Genomic DNA, 20647 nt, shown 5'->3' on the forward strand with positions numbered 1-20647 from the left:
CCTGGCCTGCCCTGGTGTATGTGTCCCCCCAGCCCTGGTGTATGTGTCCCCCTGGCCTGCCCTGGTGTATGTGTCCCCCTGGCCTGCCTTCGTGTTTGTGTCTCTCATCTGTAATGGCACACATTCTACCCTCAGACCCTGCCTACTTCATCCCTTGGCTGTCCACCTTCTGATATGCCTTGTCACAAGGCCGGGGCACTCAGTATGGATGTGGTCATCTGCTACCGTCACCGTGATGACCGTTGCAAAGCCCTCTTTACCTTAGGAAAAGCTGCAGGGAGGCTGCCATCGCTCCATCTGGGTCCTAGGTCCTCACTAGCCATCTCCAACAGCTGACAGAAAAGAAACAAAGCAGTGGGGTGGCCAGGAGGTAACTCGGTACCTTCAAGACACCCAGAGTTGGATTCTCAGCACCCTCATGGTGCCTCACAACTGTCTGTAACTTCACACCATCTCTTGTCTACAGGTTCTGCATATGTGTGTTTACACATCCATGCATGTAAACTTGTTTTTAAAAATTACTACTTTATGCCAGGCGGTGGTGACGCACGCATTTTAATCGCAGCGCTTGGGAGGCAGAGGCAGGCAGATTTCTGAGTTCGAGGCTAGCCTGGTCTACAGAGTGAGTTCCAGGACAGCCAGGGCTACACAGAGAAACCCTGTCTCAGAAAATAAAAACAAAAACAAAAACAAATTACTAAAAAAGAAACAAGGGCTCTAGCCACACTCCAAGGAAAGGCCCATCATCCCCTGAAACATTTCCAGGGCTGAGGCCATCCCTGGTTGTCTCAGGGCTCTGACCTCCAGAGTCATCCCTTTTCTCCCTCTGCTGCAGCTTCAAGAGTGTGCCCTGGGCACTGTTGGAGGACTCCTGATCTCTGTCACTATGTGCTCATTCATTCAACAGACGTTTGGATCTCCTATCAGAGGGTGCCAGATATTCCCCCAGTCCTCTAACATTTTAAGTTTCATTCCGTTTCTCAGAAACATAAACACCTCAGTCCCTCCCCTTCCCACCGCTCCCCCATTTCCCAAACATCTTTCAGGGCTTCGTTTTGTCCCCCATTGGTTTCCCCTTAGTCCTGAGATGTGATGATTCGTGGAAGGTTCTTACAGTACCGGGGAAGGGGCACTAAAGCAGGAAGTGTCTCCTGTAGCACAATGTGGCTTAAAGAAAAAAACAAAAAAGTCTCAAGCCTACAACCTACCTGGGGAGAACGGAAGGAACAAGCAAGCGGTCTAGCCCTGGGTCTCCTGGGTCCCGGCCGAGAGGAGGATGCGCTTGTAGCGCCACCTTCTGTGGACGCAGCATCAACTTCGGAGCGCCCACTGACGCGCTGGCTCCAAACCCGTGTCCATGCCTGCCAATCACATACTGCGTTTGCACGGGGCCAACCATGCATCCTCCCCAGAGCAGACGTGCTGTCAGCCATGGAGCGAGGACTCGGACCACTGAGTCTGTGGGCGTGGAGACTAGATGCCCTGGCCCTCAGCCAAGCTGGGCTGTGCACAGAGAAAGGTGCTGTGGGTCCTGGTCACTTCTTGGTGCAAGTCTGCTCCGCCTCTTTCATCCCACGTTCTGGTTCTGTCTGACATCAAACCTGTCCATCAGTTTTAACCCTGAATCTACTGTAAAGCTCGGCGTTACGATTCCGGTCATCCCAGTGTAGGGAGACTGAGGCAGGAGGGTCAGTACAAGGGCAGCCTGGTGTACTCAGGCCAGATCGGCCAAAGAGCCAGAACTTGTCTACAGTTTTAAAAACACAATATTTGCCTCTATCCATTCATAACAACTCCATCATCACCTTGCTTCCGAAAACCTATGTCGCCATCTTATGACTAAACTTGGGAATTGCGCTCTGGTCTGGTTTCCACCCTAAGCTAGGGATTTAACCTAGGTCCGTGATGTATGCTAGGCAAGCAACAGAACTAACATTCTTCCCTCCTCTGTTCATATGTTCCTTCTGTCCATCCGTTCGTCCATCTGTCTCATCATCTCTATCTATCTATCTATCTATCTATCTATCTATCTATCTATCTATCTATCTATCATCTATCTGTCTGTCATAGTGTCTCCCTGTGTAGTCCTGGCTAGACTGGAACTCCCTGTGTAGACCAGGCTGGCCTCAAACTCAGAAATCCACCTGCTTCTGCCTCCCAAGTGCTGGGATTAAAGGTGTGCGCCACCACTGCCCGTCTTACTTTTATTTTGAGACAAGTTTACACGAGATTATGTAGCTCCATCAAGTCTTAAACCTGCCATCCTTCCGAGCATTTGAGCAGCTGGAAGGACCGGCCGGGGGCAGCAGGCACAGGCTGGCTTCTGCCCTTCTTCACCCCTTTATTCTCTAGTGTGCAACAAAAGCAGAACTTTACAAAACACCTGACCACATTACCTCTCTACTGAAATCCCCCTGCCCTGGTGTCCTTGCCACATCCTGCCCTCCCCACCATTGCTCAGGGGTCCTTGCCACATCCTGCCACACTCTGCCCTCCTCTGCATTGCTTGCTGCCTTGCCTTCCCCATTAGACTTTCACCAGGAAGAGCAGGGTCTCTGTACAGTTGTATCTCCAACACCTAATGCATTGAGCCGATAGTGTCGAGTGAGCAGCCTGCTGGTTTAATTGTCCGCTCCACACAATCTAGAATCAGAACAGAATCTCCATGGGTAATAATCTTGATTACATTAATTGAGGTAGGAAGATCCTGCCAGTTAGGCTGTTCGAGTCCCTAGGAAGGGGATTCAGAGCTATAGAAGAATGGGAACAGCAAGGCTGGAGAGATGGCTCAGAGGTTCACAGTACTTGCTGCTCAGTCACACAGGTGGGAACTCTGGCTCCAGCAGATGCGGCTCAGTCATGCAGGTGGGAACTCTGGCTCCAGCAGATGCGATGTTCTCTTTTGTCCCCTGTGGCTACCCACATACACATGTGTATTAGTCAGGGATCTCCAGAGTCATGGAACTTATGGTAGTCTCTATGCAGTAAAGGAATTTGTTCAGGACTTACAGTCTGTAGTCCAACTCCCAACAATGGTCAGCAGCAGCTGTGAATGGAAGTCCAAGGATCTAGCAGTTGCTCAGTCCCACAAGGCAAGCAGGCGAAGGAGAGAGAGAGAGAAAGTCTCCCTTCTTCCAATGTTCTTATGTAGGTCTCCAGCAGAAGGTGTGGCTCAAATTAAAGGTGTGTACCACCATACCCAGTTTCTTTCTTTCTTTGCCCCAGATGACTTTGAACTCCCTGTCTTTTTTGTTTGTTTCTTTTAGAGATTTATTTATTATTATACATAAGAACACTGTAGCTGTCTTCAGACGTACCAGAAGATGTCAGATCTCATTACAGGTGGTTGTGAGCCACCATGTGGTCGCTGGGACTTGAACTCGGGACCTTCAGAAGAGTAGTCAGTGCTCTTACCCACTGAGCCATCTCACCAGCCCGAGATCTCCCTGTCTTAACCTTCTGGGATTCATAGCCACTATGTCTCAAGATCTCCATGCCAAGATCCAGGTCAGAAAGTTGTATCTCCCAGCCTGCAGATTGGGATCACAGGTGAGCCTTCCAATTCTGGATTGTAGTTCATTCCAGATAGAGTCAAGTTGACAACCAGGCATAGCTACTACAACACGTGTGTCTGCATACAGACAGACAGACACATAAACACACAAACCTGGAGGGGGTCAGAGAGAGTGAGCGAGCACCAGCATGCATACACTCACTGTTCTCCACTCTGGTTGCAACATGGCCAGTTCTCGAAAGTTTCTGTTGCTGTGACCTGGAATAGCAAGCTAAAATAGCCCCCTTCGCCAGGCAGTGATGGCCCACGCCTCTAATCCCAGCACTCAGGAAACAGAGGCAGGCGGATCTCTAAGTTTGAGGCCAGCCTAGTCTATGGAGTGAGTTCCAGGACAGCCTACACAGAGAAACCCTGTCTCCAAAAGCAAAATAAATAAATAAAATAACAAACAAAAAATGATGACAATGATAATAACATCAAAACATATAAATAAAAAATAAACACTTCTCCCCACCCTACCCCATTGCTTTTGTCAGGGTATTTTACAGGGCACCAGGAAAGGAAAGAGACAAGCAGGATTAGCCCTTCTGAGTTCCTGCCTCCAGCCAGGATATGAGGCCTAAGGAGCTGTGGGCTGAGGACACTCGGCACTGCCTGTTCTGATGTCCTTCTCCCTCTTGGCCAGCCTCTCTCCAACTGATATAAGCCCAGGCTGGAGGCTGGAGAGAAGCCATGCTCTTCATGGCAGGCCATGCAGCCAGCTGGTCCCTGAGGGCCCTGGGACCCCATGGCACCACCCAAGCCTTGTACGCTGTTCTCTTAGCAGTGCTGGTCATGAGGAACTCGGTTCTCGGTAAGTGGCTCCAGAGCGGTGCTTCTCCACCTTCCTGACGCTGCAGTCCTTTAACATAGCTCCTCGTGTTGCAGTGGCCCCATCCAGAACATACATTATTTTTTGTTGCTATTTTTGTTTGTCTGTTTTTGTTTTATTTGAGACAGGGTTTCTCTGTGTAGCCCTGGCTGTCCTGGAACTCTGTAGACCAGGCTGGCCTCGAACTCAGAAATCCACCTGCCTCTGCCTCCCAAGTGCTGGGATTAAAGGCGTGCACCACCCCTGCCTGGCTTTTTTTTTTTTTTTTTTTTTTTTTTTTTTTTGCTATTTCATAACTAATTTTGCTACTTTTATGAATTGTAAGGTAAATATCTAATATGGGATCCTTGTGAAAGATCATCTGGCCTCCAAAGGGGTCGTGTCCCACAGGTGGAGATACCCTGTCCCAAAGGGTCAGAAGCGTCACCAGGCCAGCTAGGGGGAGAAACTCTGGTTTCTCCAAGGGTCTGGATACCTCTGTCCATAATGTACAGATGAACCAGCGGCAGACATGATACCATGGGCAGATGGGTGGGAATGTCCAGGAACTATGATGGACTGATGGTTACCCCAAAGGAGACTTCTCAGGCCAGCCCCGTTGCTGTGTCAACAACAGTGTTCTGGAGATACTGCTCCAGCTCCAAGGATAACACAGAAGACGGAGGACTGGGGTTGTGCCAGATTCTCATCAACCAGAATCCACAAGGCAGAATGACAGTGTGCCAACCTCAGCTGGTGGGCAAGCGTTTGCACCACACTAAGCCACCTGCTAGTCCTGGACTCTTAGCATGTGGGTGGAGCAAGGGACAGGGGAGAGGGGGCTGCATATGTAGGCAGCTCAGCGGGAGACAAAAGAGGGCCTTTGGTAGCTAACCTCCAACATAAGCTTGTCCAGGGACCAGACAGCACAGCAAGGCAGGTAGCATGGGGCTATTGAGGTCTCCTGTGTGCAGGACACAGACGCTCTCTGTCTTCTCACGGATCTTGTCCTCACCTCTGAAGACCACGGAGTAAAAAAGCATGTTTGAGTGGTGGCGAACACCGTTAGCCCCAGTGTCCAGGAGCTAGGGCCAGGACGATCTCTCTTAAATTCAGTGCTATCCTGGTGTATAGAATGTGTTCCAGGACAGCCAGCACTATACAGATAAACTCTTGAAAAACTAAATTAAAAAAGAAAAAGAGCTCCTGCCTCTCTCTCTCTCTTGCTCCTCCTCTCCCCATTCCCTTCCCCGTTCTTTCCACATGGCTATGGCTGGTCTCTACTTCTCTACACTTCTCCCCCTCTCTGCCTTTCTGCAATAAATGCCTTAAAACTTAAGAAAGAAAGAAAGAAAGAAAGAAAGAAAGAAAGAAAGAAAGGAAGAAAGGAAGGAAGGAAGAAAGAAACTGGGGATGGTGGTGCATGCCTTTAATCCTGGCACTTGGGAGGCAGAGGCAGGTGGATTTCTGAGTTCGAGGCCAGCCTGGTCTACAGAGTGAGTCCAGGACAGCCAGGGCTAAGAAAATGTGTCCACTGGTGGCAGTCCTAGTACTCAGGCAAGAAAGTTGAAAGTCAAGTAAGGCTACAATACTGAGACCGTGTGTGTGTGTGTGTGTGTGTGTGTGTGTGTGTGTGTGTGTGTGTGTGTGTGTGTGATGTTTAAAAAAGAATACAGAGGGCTGGAGAGATTGCTCAGTGGTTAAGAACACTGGCTACTCTTCCAGAGGACCTGAGTTCAATTCCCACCAACACATGCTGGCTCCCAACTATCTATAAAGGGATCTGTTCTCTCTTCTGGCCTGCAGGTATACATGCAGATAGAGCACTCAGAGAGAGGGGGGCGGAAACTACTACATTTCATCAACCTTAACCCATGAGTTCAATCCTAGCACATGGATCGGATGAGATAGCAAACAAATAAGTCCTAGAGGAAAGACTGTTCTTACAGGGCTGGACAGATGGACAGTCCCGCTTCCTCACCTGCAACTGTAAACTAGGCTTATGGAATCCTGAGTATAGGTTAGCCCCTTCATTGTATCCAAATGGATACATTGTATGCCAAATGGATACGTTTCTTTGGGGGTATAACATAGAATGGAGATCTGTTGTTGTTGTTGTTTTAATAGCTTTTTTGAGACAGATCTCACACTATGGAGCCCTGACTGTGGCTTGCTACTATGTAAACCAGGTTGACCTCCACTTCAGAGATCTGCCCAACCCTGCCTTTGAGTATAGGCTTAAAAGGGAGCACCCACCAAATGGGGCAAGGGTGGTGACTTCTAATGAGGTCTGTTAAGGCAGATGGCTCTCAAGAAGTAGAGGTTTTGTGGTTGCAGAGCACCACAAAATGGAGTGAGGCAGGAGGACTTCTGAGTCACGGAAGCTTTCTTCATTCTAGGCCTTACCGAGCTTGCCGACACTTACTCCCAGTCACTTCCACTAGACAAGTACCTACATTGCTACCGATGTCTACTGGAGACCGAAGAGCTGGGATGCATCCTGGGGTCTGACACCTGCCTCACACCTCTGGGCAGCAGCTGTGTCACCCTGCACATAAAGAATAGTAAGGAGACCCCTCCTCCCACCTTGGGCCAGTTCCCTTCCCAGTGTCCTATGCTATGCACACCAAGTCTTGTTCCCACTGCCCCTAGGCATTCCAGCTCTTTCTGTCAGATCCACACCAGTCTTTCCTCCCATTTCCTCCTCAGCTCATGGGCCACTGCCTCCCACTTCCTGCAACACCCAGCCTTGAAGGGCCCTGGGCTCTAGAGGCACTGGCCAGCCCTGATGGTCAGCATCCCCTGCTGTCAGAGACTCTCCTGGACCATACTCTCTTCTCCCGGCCTTGCAGACACTTAAGGGCCCATGGTCAGCAAGGCTTGGTCCCTTGTTCTGGAGTCACAGAGGCCCCCATCTGCCTCCCTGGCTTTAACCAGCAGTCTCAGACTGCTTCCTAGCTCGGAACAGTTCTCATCTCCTGATCCCCAGGCCTGCATTCAGGTGTCTCCATCACTTCCTGCTTGGAGGACTGACCGCACTCCCCTCGTTTCTCTTCTTCCACCCAACCCCCTACTTTACTAAATTAATAGATGCTCAGTGTGGTCTACGTGGAGGAGCACCTCAGCACCTCAGAGCTGGTGCAGAAAGATCCAGAGCCTTGCCCGAGCCTCACAGCCTCACAGGCCGAATCGCTGCTAGTGGCGGCTACAGAAATGGTTCCCTTTTTCTTTCCTTTTAGGGCCAGAATTACACCATGTAGTCCAGGCTAGCCTTGGACTTGTGATCCTCTTGCTTCCTCTTCCAGAGAGTTGTGATCACAGGAATGCACCTGAGAACCTGGCTAGGGATGGTGTTCTTGACTGGCGGGTGTTTTCATTGGCCACCTTTCGATGCACCAGCTCGGCTTTTTGCAGTGGGTGGAAGCCGGGCCAGAGCACATTGACCAACTGCTTTACCACTACACGCTCAGCGGTTTTTTGTTTGTTTGTTTGTTTTGTTTTGTTTAATATTTCACTATGTAGCCCAGGCTGGCCTCAAACTTGATTCTCCTACCTGCCTCAGCTGCTCAGTGCTAGGATTTCAGGTGTGTAGGCTTCACACTGACTTGTTTACATTTTACCTGGTATTTTGAGATAGGGTCTCGGTAGCCCATGCTCCCTGGGTCCTCTGTAAGAGCACTAGGCACTCTTGATCACTGAGCCATCTCCCCAGTCTCTTTCACCTGTGTTGCTAGGCATCCAACTTGGGACTTGAGCCTGCGTTCTACCACTGGGCTACAGGGCACCATTCCATCCTGTTCTGCTGTAGAAAACCACACCCTGTCTGCAGCCCACCCTTCAGTATACCTCTATGCCTTTCTCCTCAAGGTCCATGACGCTTGGTCTCCCTGCACGGTCACAGCTTGAAATCGTTCAAGCTTCCCATGCAAAGCTTCCATTGCCCAGGCTCGCCAGCCATCTCATTCCCGGCTGGTTATCTCGGCTTTCTCTTGGTTCAGGGAAGGGTGTAGTGGTATCTGTGTGGACTGACGGTTTGATGGGGGGCTCTGTACCTGTGCTTCCTCCCTAGGCAGCGGGTTTAATGTCATGGTGAGCGACTGCTACAGCAAGAAGCAGATGGTCCGGTGCTCACATACCCGTGCTTCCCCGGTGTTTGGCTTTTGGGTATTCTATCAGTGTTGCTTCCTGGATTTCTGCAACAATCCGGAGAACAGAAAGATAACTATGCACTAGGGCAGCAGGAACCCGCCACGTTCAGCCAGCCGCCCTCTGGATTGGATTTCCAGCTGGGCCCATCCGGAACACCTCCAAAGCCCTCGCTGCAGCCCAACCTGCCTCTCACACCGTTGGCTCCATGCTGGCCTCCCCTCTCCATCCATACCCACGATTCTCTCCTACCTCCATCTTGTTCAGCCCCCTCTTTGGTTCAAAGTCCTCAGGTGTTCCCCCAAAATAAAATAGTATGCAAAGTGTTTGTGGTCTCCTCTGATGGAGGTGAAGCTGACCCATCATGGGGCTCCTCTACTGCCCTGCCTTGGCAACTCCGACCCAGCCCTAGACATATAAAGTTGAAGAGGGACTGGATGTCCTTATAAGGCAAAGGTTGGGTTGGTTAGATTAGTAGGTATCCTGAGAGGCACTGTCAGACCAGAGCTGCGTGGAGATGAACTGAAAAGTCTCAGAGGCTATATTGACAAGATATAAAATCTGAGCAATAAGGTAGACCCAGGGAGGAGGGGTGCCTGAGAAGGACACTAGAGAGGGGACAGTAGGCTCAAGAAAACCAAGGGAACTTGCTTTCCGACTCCCAGGCTTAGTGTCCCTTCCTAAACCTGTCTCCCAGTTTGACCAATTAAATCTGACAGGTAAATCTGGGGTGGGGAGTGTGGATTTTAGTGTCTACCCCTTACTGGCCTGCAACTGCAGAGTCTCCCTCTTCAGTTTCCCAAGTGTTGACATTACAGCAGGTACCATCACAAGCCGCTGTGAATAGTGTCCATCCGGGTCAGGCGTGCTCGGGAAGGGCATGAGGGCACTAGGTGCTGGCAAAGGCTTCTGCAGACTCAAGAGCTTCTTCTACCAGCTGGTGCTTTGCTGGCAAGGTTTACAAAATAGGCTGCTGCTCGTGGTGGGTCATGCACCTCATCTCGATATTCAGAAGGCTGAGGCAGGATGGCATTGAGATTAAGGCCAGCCTGGACTAGCGTGTGAATCGCAAAAGGCCAAAACAAACCCAAAAGCTCTACAAATGTGTCCCTAAGCACACATACCTGCACATGCATGACCTGGATTATGAGGCTTCCCACCTCCAGCACAAGTGACCACTTCAAACTACAGGACTGACTCATTCAGGCAGCGGAGCAAAGGGGAGTGAACCTCTTGCTGCAGAGTGGGTCTAGTACTGGGCTTCGAGGGGGTGAGCTTGATCGCACTCACCTGGAAGTGCTGGTGACAGCTGGATGACATTAAGTGTCCTCTGTTGAATAATAAAACAGAGTAATGTGAAACACCCATGAGTGCTTTCTTTGTGCTTGAAAATTTTAAATTTGTGGAAACACATATGTAGCTTTGGCTGTCCTGGAATTCACAATGTAGACTAGGCTGGCCTCAAACTCAAGAGATCCACTGGCATTGCTTCCTGAGTGCAGGGATCAAAGGTGTGCACCACCATGTCTGATCAAGAACTTTCAATATTTAGGGTATGGTGGCATACACCTGTAATCCCAGCTCTTGAGAGGTAAAGGCAGGAGGATCAAGAGTTCAAGGCCAGCTGAGGATACTTGAGACCTTGTCTAATCCCCTAAATACTAAAACAACGATTCAACAGCTGCAGGCTCTAGCGTACTATACTGCAAGGTGCCAGGACCCTTAAAATGAACGAGGTTGCTCACTACACCGGGACATGGACTTGAGCTTCTTCTCAGGTGAAAACCTAGCACAGGTCGTGGGTTTAATGTTCCAGGCTTTGAAGATTACACTTGAAGTGGGGCATCCATCTTCATGCTTTGATCTTTAGCTAAGCAGAGGGGAAGGATGTGGCCCTTTTGGGTAATTTGAGAGGAAGCCATAAAGACCAAATTGAGTGGGTGGGGTTTGGTAATCCTGTTTGAATCCCACACTTAACTCTTTGACCTGGCTACACCTGCCCACATCTGAACCTCTCTCTCTCTCTCTCTCTCTCTCTCTCTCTCTCTCTCTCTCACACACACACACACACACACACACCCCTCGGAACAATGTGACACAGATTTTGCTGAGTTTTGGTTTATTATGGAGGAAACGTGGGAACCACCACAACCCCTCACAAGGCAGGTAGGCAGGTGAAAGGAGGCCGACAGCAGGCCAGGATGGTGGAGATAGTGAGATAGGTTGCCATGCCAGATGTCCAGGTACGGAAATCCACCCTTTGGCCTTCCTGCTGAATGAAGCCTTGCACTGAGGCTCAGATATGGCATATGACTAGACTGAGGGTACACGAAGACCGTTGACACTCAAAATGGGAATCACTGTCCGGTCAGCCTGGGCGAAAGTCGTCCTTAAGCTTCTTGAATAGGAGGAAGAGGAACCAGCAGCCAGATCAAGGTGCTATACAGAAGCTGGCCACATTGAGCAGAAGGCCTAAGAGATTACAGGGATCAGAGGATCTGAGTACTCAGAGACCACAGAGCAGGGTGCTGGGCGGCTCAAAGGAAGAGTCTCTCAGACAGAGCAGAGTCTAGGAAGGGGAACATGTCAGGGTCTAGCCTGGGGAAGAACCAGAAGCCCTGAGCTGTTGAGGAACAAGTATATTTGGCGCAGGTCAGCAATGGACAAGCCCAGCTCCAGGGGCAGAACGAGAGAGTCCAGGCCCTCAGACACCTTATGAGCGTGGAAGCCAGGCTGAGGCGGAGAGAGGTTCAGGGCCTGGTAGAACTGTTTTATCTGAGAGGCTGACAGGGGCATGCCCAGATGGCTTCCTGGGGGCCCAGGCAGAGTGCTCTGATGCTGGGCACTGGACCAGGAGTTGCAGTAATCAAACTGGCAGCAATCAGCCTTGTATAAGTAGTTGGATGGGTAGGCGATGTGCCTTTCGTGACAGTGGTAGGAATGGTGCTGTCCACAGGCCCGCACATGGAAGAGAACCTTAGCATCTAGAGGAGAGGGGGCAGTTATAACCCTGGCTAATAGCTTCCCACTGTCCCCAAACCTATCTCATCCCGGCATTCACGCAGACGTGATTTTATTCCATGGATTCTCAGAAGATGGGGGAGGGAAAGGGAAGAGAAAAAGAAAAAAAAATCAACTCACTTATATGCATACCCCACCTCCCCTTCAGAGATGCCACTCTCTTTCTTGTGTGGCCCAAACAACCCTCACGCTGAAGAGACCAAGCTACACAGCTCTACCGTCAGCCCTTTCCTGGGGCTTGGCTCACTTTTATAGATGGTGATCACCATGCATGGCGATGAGGGGCTGATGGTGCACTTTTCTGAGCCAGAAATGCAGCCTAGCGAAGGGTCTTCTAAGAGGCACAGGTGGCAGGTACGGACTCGGGCAACCGGAGCTTAGTACAGAGAACAAAGGAGACGGGGGAGCCAGGAGCTCTTTCAAGCATACCCAGGACCAGCTCTTCCCACTCCTCCCAGACCCTGGCCCTACTTACCCTTCCCCATCGCAAAGCCCACCATGGTCAGCACACCTACAAGCACTCGGGCCCTCATTATGGAATTTCGGGGGAGAGGAGCAACTCCCACAGAGTACCCACAAGCCCCACCTTCTTGGGATCTTCAGAGGCAGAAGAATGGGTTTGACAGGCAGTCTGAGCAGAAACTGTTGTGGGTGCAGAGGCGCATTCCTGCCTGAGGCAGGATCCTGACCAGAGGAGGAAGTTATCTATTGGCAGAAAGAATGGCCTGTCCTCACCCACACTGTCTGGGTCCTGTGTACACCACAGCTGAGCACCAGCTGGCTCGTTATCGGGCGTCTTCATCCTAGAAGGCCTTGAAAGGCCTGTCCCTCCACTTTAGGGACCATAGGCCAGCATCTGTCTCTGGCACTGCCTGCTGTCACCTACACAGCAGGGTTGGTCCCCATTATGCTGGGAGAGGTTGGCCAGAAACAAGCCCTCCCACCCTCTCCAGATGTCTGTGTCTCAGGTCTCATGTCTGTCGCAGGGGGCACAGACGCCACTGAGCTACAACTGGGGCTCTGCCTCCTCTAGAGTCTAGAGTTCTATTTACTGTAGGGTTACAGCCCCTTTAGCAGCAATCCTGAGGGTACTTCCATGAAGCCCCACAGCAGACGCAGCCAGAGCCCCAGGAAAGCAGGTGTTCTCCAGTCTCTGAAGCCCTGTCAATCGTGTACGTGCTACCAGATCCACGAAGCACCAACCTGGGCTGCTTCCAACCCAGGGAGGATGGACTAGACCATGAGGGTCCCTGGGGTCCAGCAGCCCACCCCTCCCTTCCTAAGCCCTTCCCCAGCAGTGCGCAGCGGGAGACCAGCTCATGGCCTTTTCTTCCTTTATTTCATATTCCCACCACAGTAACAATTCCTTTAATTTAAACTAAAAACCATAGACTTCCTGAAAGGGTGGCAGCGGAGGAATGGTGGTGTCACAGACAGGGAGAGGTGGGTGGGCAATCAGCGAATAGTCTTGACTGGGCTCTTGAAGTTGCTGGCGGCTTGGAGCTGCAGCTGGTAAGCCATGGGATGGATCTTGAAGCCGTAGAGCCTGGGTGAGGGAGGAGAGAGAGGGAGCATGGTGAGGGAGGTCAGAGAGGGAGCACAGTGAGAGGGAGGTCAGAGAGGGAGCATGGTGAGGGAGGTCAGAGAGGGAGCATGGTGAGGGAGGTCAGTGAGAGGGAGCACGGTGAGGTCAGAGAGGCAGCACGGTGAGGGAGGTCAGAGAGGCAGCACGGTAAACTCTCTGCTGGCCCTGACAGTGGCGGCCATCCCAACCCCAGCCCCCTCATACCTACTCAACAGGACCCCAATTTCCTTGCACATGAATGCATGAAACATGTCTCGATTCCTTTCTCTTGTTTGGGGAGGGGCTAGTTTTTCAAGACAGGGCTTCTGTGTCTCATAGAGCCTTAGCCTCCAGAGGTCTGCTTGCCTCTGCCTCCCCTGTGCACCATCCCAGCTTAAAACATGTACCTTAAACATCCACGAAGATTAAAATTCCAGGCCAGATAACAGGCTGTTTCATTTACAGCTTGAGGTCAACTTAGCCAACAATGACACTGTCAAACACTCCCCGTGCCCCTCCTAACATCTGTGCCCAACCAACCAAAAACCCACAGTGAAAGGATGGCTCAGGAATAGAGCACGGCTCAACAGGCACAAGGCTGGGTTAAACCCCCACCACACACATGAAATTCCAAACTTAAGAAGAAGCCACAGACTAGTACCTGTACAAAAATGAAATCTTTCTCCCCTGGTATACAGTAAAAATAAGATACCAGGACGATAAGCCACGCTTCACCACAAAGCCTTAGGATTTGGGGGAACACTGAGCATCCAAGATGGCAACGCCACTGTGCAGTCAAGCGCCATACACTGAAAAATGTTGTTGGGCAGGTACTGTTGGAGTCCCCGCTTTATAGATAAGAAAATGCACGTGCAAGCGACTTCCCCAGTCACTCAGCAGGAAAAAGCCCTGACTCTGGGATAGGCAGGCCTCAAGAAAGGGCTATGCTTGTCCTCAGTTCTCTCCAGACCTTGGATGGCTCTTTGACCCTTTGGGACTATCTTTGCTCCCCACCTGGGTACGAATTGGTTGGCAGGTCGCTTGGGCCGGTACTCTGGATGCACCATGAAGAGCATGTGAGGGAAACCAGTGCCGAAGTATGCGCCATCCGTGTGGTGGTGCCTGGAGGACTTGGGGGTGTACACGTCCATGCACTTGGGGCAGTAGAGCTTCACCATGGCCTCACCGGGGATGTCTGAAAGGCCTAGGAGACAGACGGCCAGACTGCAGAGCAGATACCCCGCCTCTCCCCAGCCTCCCAAAGGACTCAGGCACTATGGCTAGACCGTGCCCTCCTCTCCCCTCAGCACTCACCGATGGGAAGCATCGGCTGGTTCTCACAGTACACACGAGGACAGTAGCCGAAGTCTCCCTGCTGGTACTTTTCCAACTGAGGTGTGTAAAACAGAAGGGACTGGTGGGTGAGCGTGAAGAGGCCATCTCGACTCATTTCACAGTTCCCCCATGCCTCTCACTTCTGACTAGAAGTCCCTTCTCTGTTGAGACAGGTCCTCAAACTCCTCAAATGCCTTTTGCCTTTGTGAGGCAGGCTGCAGAGCACAGGGGCCATTTGCTATTTGTTCCCTGCAAACTCCTTCCTTTTCCAGTTTCATCTCCCTCCCTGAAAACACCACCTTCAGTGGGCCGCTCAGTGGGGATTCACTCCTCAGCCCAGCTCTGGGCTTCTTCCTCTCTCCTCTGCCACTCCTTGCCAGGTATGAACCAAGCCTCTGACTCATGCACCTGCTTCTCTTCCTACAGAAGTCACAGGAGCAGAGCCTCACCATTTGTGCGATGCCTCGGTTGGTGAGGATGTAGCGGGCGTGGATCAACCCATAAAGCATCTCGGCTGCCTGTTCAATCAAGTCGCTCTGGTTGGGGTTGTCTTCCAGCTCTTCATCTGAAACATGGGCGGGGTGGCCACTTGTTTAGCTTTCCCAGGTAACCTCACCTTACCCGCAAGATGGCGCCTACAGTTTATCTAGTACCTGTTTCTGAGTCTCGCCCTATGCATCACTCATGTATCTGACCCAGAAACCTGGGCCTTTGACTCCTCAGCACGGCCTTCTCTTTAGCCTGCCTTTCTCCTTTCACAGTAAGTAAATGTAAACACACAAATGCAGGGGCGGCCCGCTAGAGCAGCAAAGGCCAAGAGGCAGCAGCACACCAAAGCCAAGAGGAGACTACAGTTACAAAACAGAGCCGGCGGCTCTCACAGAGCGTGGAGACAAGGCAAGAGTCATAAGGAATCAAACAGCGGAGTCAAACAACGGAGAAGCCAAGCACTGCTGTGTATGCCAAGACACCTCCAGCAATCGAAAGCTACGGCAGGGAGAACAAGTGGCAGCAAAGTCCAGTTTGGGTTATGAATGGAGGGGCTCGCGATAGGGGAGAAAACACAGGAGCAGTGAGAGAGCAAGGGGTTTGGGGACAGGAGAATTAAAAGGAAATTTAGAAACTCAAGAAGCAAGACAGGCTGTGATTCCAGCACTCAGGAGGCAGAGGCAGCAGATCTCTCTGAGTTCAAGGCCAGCCTGGTCTACAGAGTGAGTTTTAGAACAGATAAGGCTACCCAAGAAAACCCTGTCTCAGGTTGCAGAGATGACTCAGTGGTTAAGAACACTGACCACTTTTCCAAAGGTCCTGAGTTCAAATCCCAGCAACCACATGGTGGCTCACAACCATTGGTAATGAGATCTGACGCCCTCTTCTGGTGTGTCTGAAGACAGCTACAGTGTACTTATTTATAATTAATAAATAAATCTTGAGCTCGGAGAGAGCAGGGACTGACCGAGCGGGGTTGACCGGAGTGAACAGAGGTCCTAAATTCAATTCTCAGCAGCCACATGAAGGCTCACAACCATCTGCACAGCCACAGTGCACCAGGGTATCTTTCTCTATGTAGCCCTGGAACTCACTGTGCAGACCAGGCTGTCCCGAACTCAGAAATCTGTCTGTCTTTGCCTCCCAAGTGCCGGGATTAAAGGCATGCGCCACTACTGCTGGACAAATAAATAAATCTTAAAAACAAACAAACAAACAAACCCTGTCTCTCCCCACCCCCCAAACAACAAGAACGTCAAGACACAAGTATGCAGAGACCAGAGGAGAATGAAAACAAAGCACACACCAGTGAACAATGTATCATCAACCCCACAGTCAGCAACAACCCTAGGGGTATATTACCAGGTTCCAGGTCCAAGATCATGTCTAGAGCTTGTCGATAGTGAGGCACCTGCTCATTGAGTCCAGTAAGATTGAATTTGTCCTGGATGTAGTCCTCATCCACCTGTGGGCACAGGGAAGCCAAGAGGCTGAAGCTAGCGTAGGAAGGCCCATCTCCACCTGGGCCAAGAGACATCTTGCCCTCAGCCAAGCCATCTCTCACTTCCCAATTCTGCAGATGTACTCAAGTGTCATAAAAACTGCAGCCCTGGCCGGGCTGTGGTGGTGCACACCTTTATTCCCAGCACTTGGGAGACAGAGGCAGGCAGATTTCTGAGTTCGAGGCCAGTCTGGTCTACAGAGTGAGTTCCAGGACAGCCAGGGCTACACAGAGAAACCTTGTCTTGAAAAACCAAAACCTAAAATAAAAAACTGCAGCCCTTTTCTTTAAGGCTAACACATAGACATTCTTCAGCGTCTGTCCCTCATTTCAGAAACCACACTTGCCACCTTCTTGGGGATAGCAAACTCTCTGAGTTAAGACTTGGGAGTCACGAAGGCAAAACAGTTTAGTTTCTGAAACATATTTATAATTTTCTAAGTTAACACACTGTACTTTGTATGATACACAACTTTAATGTGAAATATTTTAATGATCCTAATGGTCACCAGAAGTACCTCTGTTGGCCAAGCATATTGACAAAACCTTGAAATCCTAGCACTCAGGGGACTGAGGCAGTAGGATTGATTGCCAGGAGTTCAAGGCCAGTCTAGGCTCCATGGAAATCTGCTCTCAAACACCATAAAACATTGAGATGTGGAGTTGGTCGACCTAAACTCACCTCACAGAAGAATTCATTACCACGGAGCCCACAGAACCAGGAAATCCAGGACACCTCCTCAGAGCTACTCATCTTTATGTCCGCTGAGAAAGAAGAGCGTAAGTTAAGTGGAGAGCAAGCTGTTTCTGGTCTCTTCCCTCCTCCCACACGTTCTCCACAACGACGGAAGAATCCGAGTCCAGCCAGGCTTAAAGGATCCGGGCCTCTGAAGCATCTCCAAGCCTCTCTCCTTTACCCCAGCCCCCTTGCAGCGCGCTGAGAACGAGTCTCGCTACTTTCCAGAAAATGACAGGTCCTGATCTGTTAGTGTTACCCCCGTCCCTGGCGCTCCGCAAGGCCAGGCCCCTCTCCCCTCCATGCCAACCGCGACAGGGCACTCGGCTCCGGCTCCCCACCACCGCAGGTGCCTGCATGTTCCTGGCGCCCGTCCCAAAGCTTCCGAAGTTCATTTTGCCCAACAGAACCTGCCTCTCCCGCACTCGCAGGGTGGGCGAAGGCACCACACTTCCGTGGGACTCATGAGCGCGTCCCCACAAGCCGCCTCCTCTCCCCGGGCCCCCCAACCTCCTTCGGCTACCGACCCGGTCACTTCCTTCGTCGCCCCCACATCGAGGAGCACCGACCAGAGTGCCGCGCCCAGGGACGGGCGACTCGGCGTGGGGATAATCCCACACTCACCGGCCGGACGGGGACTGGGATTGGGGCGGGGAAGGGGAGCTGTGCTTCCAAGGAACGGCAGAGACCGCTACAGCGTACAGAGCCGACCCGGCCGCGGCAGACGAAGTAGGGAGGGGGGGAACTGGATACTGGTGAGGGTTTGGGGAGAAGAAGGCAACGCGCAGGCGCTAAGGGCCGCCCCCTACCGCTGTGGACGCCGGGAGATGGAGTCCCGTCCGCCGAGAGAAACTGACGAAATGAGGGGAAGACAAACTACCAATCCCAGGAGGACCCGCGCATGACTCTAGGGCCGCGAGGCCCTAGAGGAAGCCGCCCTGAGGCGGGGCGAACGGAGGCGCCACCGGAAGCGGAAGCCGAGCACAGCGTCTTCCCGACCGGGAAGTCTGGGAGATGTAGTCTTCTTAGGCTCGCCAGGCTGCGGGTTGGCGTTCGGGTTGATGATCATCCCTCCGGTGCTCCCTCAGCGTTCCGCTTTGGTTTTTCTCCCTCCTCCCCGTGCCAGGCCAAGCCACTGGATCCTGGCTCTCGTGTCGGGCCCGCGACTGAGTGCGCTCGGGCTCCGGCATGCGCAGAGGTGTGGTGAGGGAGGGACTCAGGTCGGGTGTGCTTGGGATGCGCTGAGCCGTGCACACGGCGTGAGAACCTGGACCGCCCTGCGCGCTAACCTGAGGTGGGGCCAGCCATCCTGCCGCTCGCCCCTTGGTACTTCTCCATTTCCTTAGAGCTTGAGCGGAGTGTGCTGCTGCGGACCCTAACTGTTCTTTCAAACCCTGCCCAGAGTAGTGGTGATTGGGTCCCGTGATGTTACTTCATCTCCCAGCTCCTCGGCATTCCACGGGTCTCCGCCTCTGTGTCCTCAGTCTTTCTGAACGCAGAGCGTGGCCTCCCAGCTCCAGAGAAGGAGCTTGGTGCGGGAGGGACCAGGGCGAGGGTGGCGAAGAGCATTGTGGGGGCGTTAAGTTAAAGCAGGACCCCAACCGACAGGCTCCCCCTTGGGTCCTCGCGCTCCTGGGCACGCGATGCTTGACGCGGATGCCTGGAGAGGTTCCAGCGCGGGAAACTTGAACCTTGTGGGTGTTGTGTTGTTGTTGTTGCTGCTGCGCATGCGTCATTCCGCCCCCTGTCCCTGTGTCTATTTGATTGTGTCAACTCTTACAGATTACAAGAGCGCCATTTTGCGGTACGGAAGTGACAATGCAGCCGTCTTTCCCTGAAACCTTCCGGAGTAACGTCACGCCTGGTTTTATCTGGGAAAAGGAGACCCCTAGGTAAGATCGAGCAGGATTTAAAAAGTGGACCTGTGCCGGGCAGTGGTGGCACACGCCTTTGATCCCAGCACTTGGGACCAGAGACAGGTGGATTTCTGAGTTCGAGACCAGCCTGGTCTACAGAGTGAGTTCCAGGACACCCAGGGCTACACAGAGAAACCCTGTCTCGAAAAACAACAACAGAAAACAAACAAACAAAAAGTCGACCTGACATTTCCTAACTGTATGTGTTAGAGGACAGAAAAATGTTTTCAGAGAGAGCCTGGCATTTTTGTTTGTAGGAAGATGGGAGCTGAATGCAGGACCTGTCGACAATTGTCTTGTGGAATTTTTTTCCTGTTATCCTTTTTCTTTTCTGTGTTATTGATAAAATCTAGAATTCTCAAATTCGAGGCAAGCATTGTGCACAGAGTCGCATCTACCACGCCCTCATGAAATTTTATTAACATTGTGGCAGGATCTTTTGTTATTCCTGGGGTCCATTTTACCTGTGAGCCCCCGGGCTCTACAGAATCCTAGGTAGGAAGTCAGTTTCGGGATGGGAGGCCCATTTTAGTTCTAGGCTGCTTTCTCATCCCAGCGTTCCCCTGGAGGTGGTGCTGGTCATCTTTCCAGTAACTACCTGGAAGGTTGGATCGCTTGTCACATCCTTGCCCTGCCTCATCTTCAGTTTCTCATTTCTCTCACAGGCATGTCCAGGCCATCCCTCATCGCATTTACCCCAGCTGCCGATCCCAGTGACCTCTGGAAGGATGGGCAGCAGCAACCACAGCCCGAGAAAGCAGAGCCCGTTCTGGATGGGGCTGCGGCCCGGGCCTTCTATGAGGCTCTGATTGCAGATGACAGTTGTTCCTCTGAGCCCCAGAGAGCTGAACCTACCAGGGAGAGAAAGCGGAAGAGAAGGAGAGTGACGAGGGAGCCTCCTGCAGCAGCAGGAGTCCCGAGACAAGGAAGATCACTTGAGGATGAAGACAAGATGACCCCGTGGATCCTGCTGGCAGCCCAGAATGGGGATCTGACAGAACTTCGGAGGCTCCTGGAACCCCAAGAGGCAGGGGGAGCTGGAGGGAATATCAATGCCCGTGACGCCTTCTGGTGGACTCCCTTGATGTGTGCTGCCCGAGCAGGCCAGGTTGCAGCTGTGCGCTATCTCTTGGGCCGAGGGGCTGCCTGGGTCGGAGTCTGTGAACTGGGGGGCAGAGATGCTGCTCAGCTGGCTGAAGAGGCGGGCTTCCCTGAGGTAGCCCGCATGGTCAGAGAGAGTCACGGAGAGACAAGGAGTCCCCAGAACCAGAACCGGTGAGGAGGGAGCCTTCACTTAGACCCACCTTTATTGTGTTCTTCCTTTCCTGGGCACCTCCTACCAAGGGGCCATTCATCCTCCAGTGTAGTTCACTCATGGCATACTAGTGGGCGTGGTCCTTGTGCATTTAAATCTTGGTTCCATTTATTTGCAGTGCCAGCCTAAAGTCCTTGTCTGAGGATTAGGGCTAAGACTTTTCCTAAAGGGTTGTTGGTTTTTTTTGTTTTGTTTGGTTTTTTGAGACAGGGTTTCTCTGTGTAGCCCTGGCTGTCTTGGAACTCACTCTGTAGACCAGG

At 51.9% G+C, this 20647-nt stretch overlaps 4 protein-coding genes across 9 annotated transcripts in view; 2 read left to right on the plus strand and 2 right to left on the minus strand.

The window, feature by feature from the left end:
- Positions 1 to 4246: 4246 nt before the first annotated feature.
- Positions 4247 to 8668, plus strand: Ly6g5c (lymphocyte antigen 6 family member G5C). Of its 2 annotated transcripts, none has more exons than XM_031348259.1 (3): positions 4247 to 4397; positions 6791 to 6928; positions 8434 to 8668. In XM_031348259.1, the coding sequence occupies exons 1-3, from the start codon at positions 4247 to 4249 to the stop codon at positions 8595 to 8597; spliced, it is 453 nt and encodes a 150-aa protein (XP_031204119.1). In that variant the 3' UTR covers positions 8598 to 8668. The 2 variants fall into 2 exon arrangements, with proteins under 2 accessions (XP_031204119.1, XP_031204120.1); XM_031348260.1 differs by having other exon boundaries at positions 4247 to 4367; positions 6764 to 6928.
- Positions 8669 to 10612: 1944 nt separating this feature from the next.
- Positions 10613 to 12655, minus strand: Ly6g5b (lymphocyte antigen 6 family member G5B). Of its 2 annotated transcripts, none has more exons than XM_031347857.1 (2): positions 12007 to 12655; positions 10613 to 11494 (listed from the first exon to the last, which is right to left on the minus strand). In XM_031347857.1, the coding sequence occupies exons 1-2, from the start codon at positions 12062 to 12064 to the stop codon at positions 11097 to 11099; spliced, it is 456 nt and encodes a 151-aa protein (XP_031203717.1). In that variant the 5' UTR covers positions 12065 to 12655; the 3' UTR covers positions 10613 to 11096. The 2 variants fall into 2 exon arrangements, with proteins under 2 accessions (XP_031203717.1, XP_031203718.1); XM_031347858.1 differs by having other exon boundaries at positions 11779 to 12655.
- Positions 12656 to 12848: 193 nt separating this feature from the next.
- Positions 12849 to 18746, minus strand: Csnk2b (casein kinase 2 beta). 3 transcript variants are annotated; one of them, XM_031347853.1, is made up of 7 exons: positions 18446 to 18746; positions 17103 to 17185; positions 16282 to 16384; positions 14880 to 14995; positions 14410 to 14485; positions 14110 to 14299; positions 12849 to 13077 (listed from the first exon to the last, which is right to left on the minus strand). In XM_031347853.1, the coding sequence occupies exons 1-7, from the start codon at positions 18492 to 18494 to the stop codon at positions 12987 to 12989; spliced, it is 708 nt and encodes a 235-aa protein (XP_031203713.1). In that variant the 5' UTR covers positions 18495 to 18746; the 3' UTR covers positions 12849 to 12986. The 3 variants fall into 3 exon arrangements, with proteins under 3 accessions (XP_031203713.1, XP_031203716.1, XP_031203715.1); XM_031347856.1 differs by lacking the exon at positions 18446 to 18746 and adding an exon at positions 17966 to 18082; XM_031347855.1 differs by lacking the exon at positions 18446 to 18746 and adding an exon at positions 17781 to 17951.
- The window catches only part of Gpank1 (G-patch domain and ankyrin repeats 1), a 3541-nt gene continuing 1038 nt past the window's right edge, over positions 18145 to 20647 (plus strand). The window contains exons 1-3 of one of the 2 annotated variants that reach the window (XM_031347851.1): positions 18145 to 18450; positions 18939 to 19048; positions 19738 to 20347. In XM_031347851.1, coding sequence (XP_031203711.1) covers positions 19740 to 20347 — 608 coding nt within the window. In that variant the 5' untranslated portion in view covers positions 18145 to 18450; positions 18939 to 19048; positions 19738 to 19739. The remainder of the gene's footprint in view (positions 18451 to 18938; positions 19049 to 19737; positions 20348 to 20647) is intronic. The other variant, XM_031347852.1, reaches the window with a different exon arrangement.

The sequence above is a fragment of the Mastomys coucha genome, unplaced genomic scaffold (assembly GCF_008632895.1).
Source record: "Mastomys coucha isolate ucsf_1 unplaced genomic scaffold, UCSF_Mcou_1 pScaffold3, whole genome shotgun sequence".
NCBI classification, from domain to species: domain Eukaryota; kingdom Metazoa; phylum Chordata; class Mammalia; order Rodentia; family Muridae; genus Mastomys; species Mastomys coucha.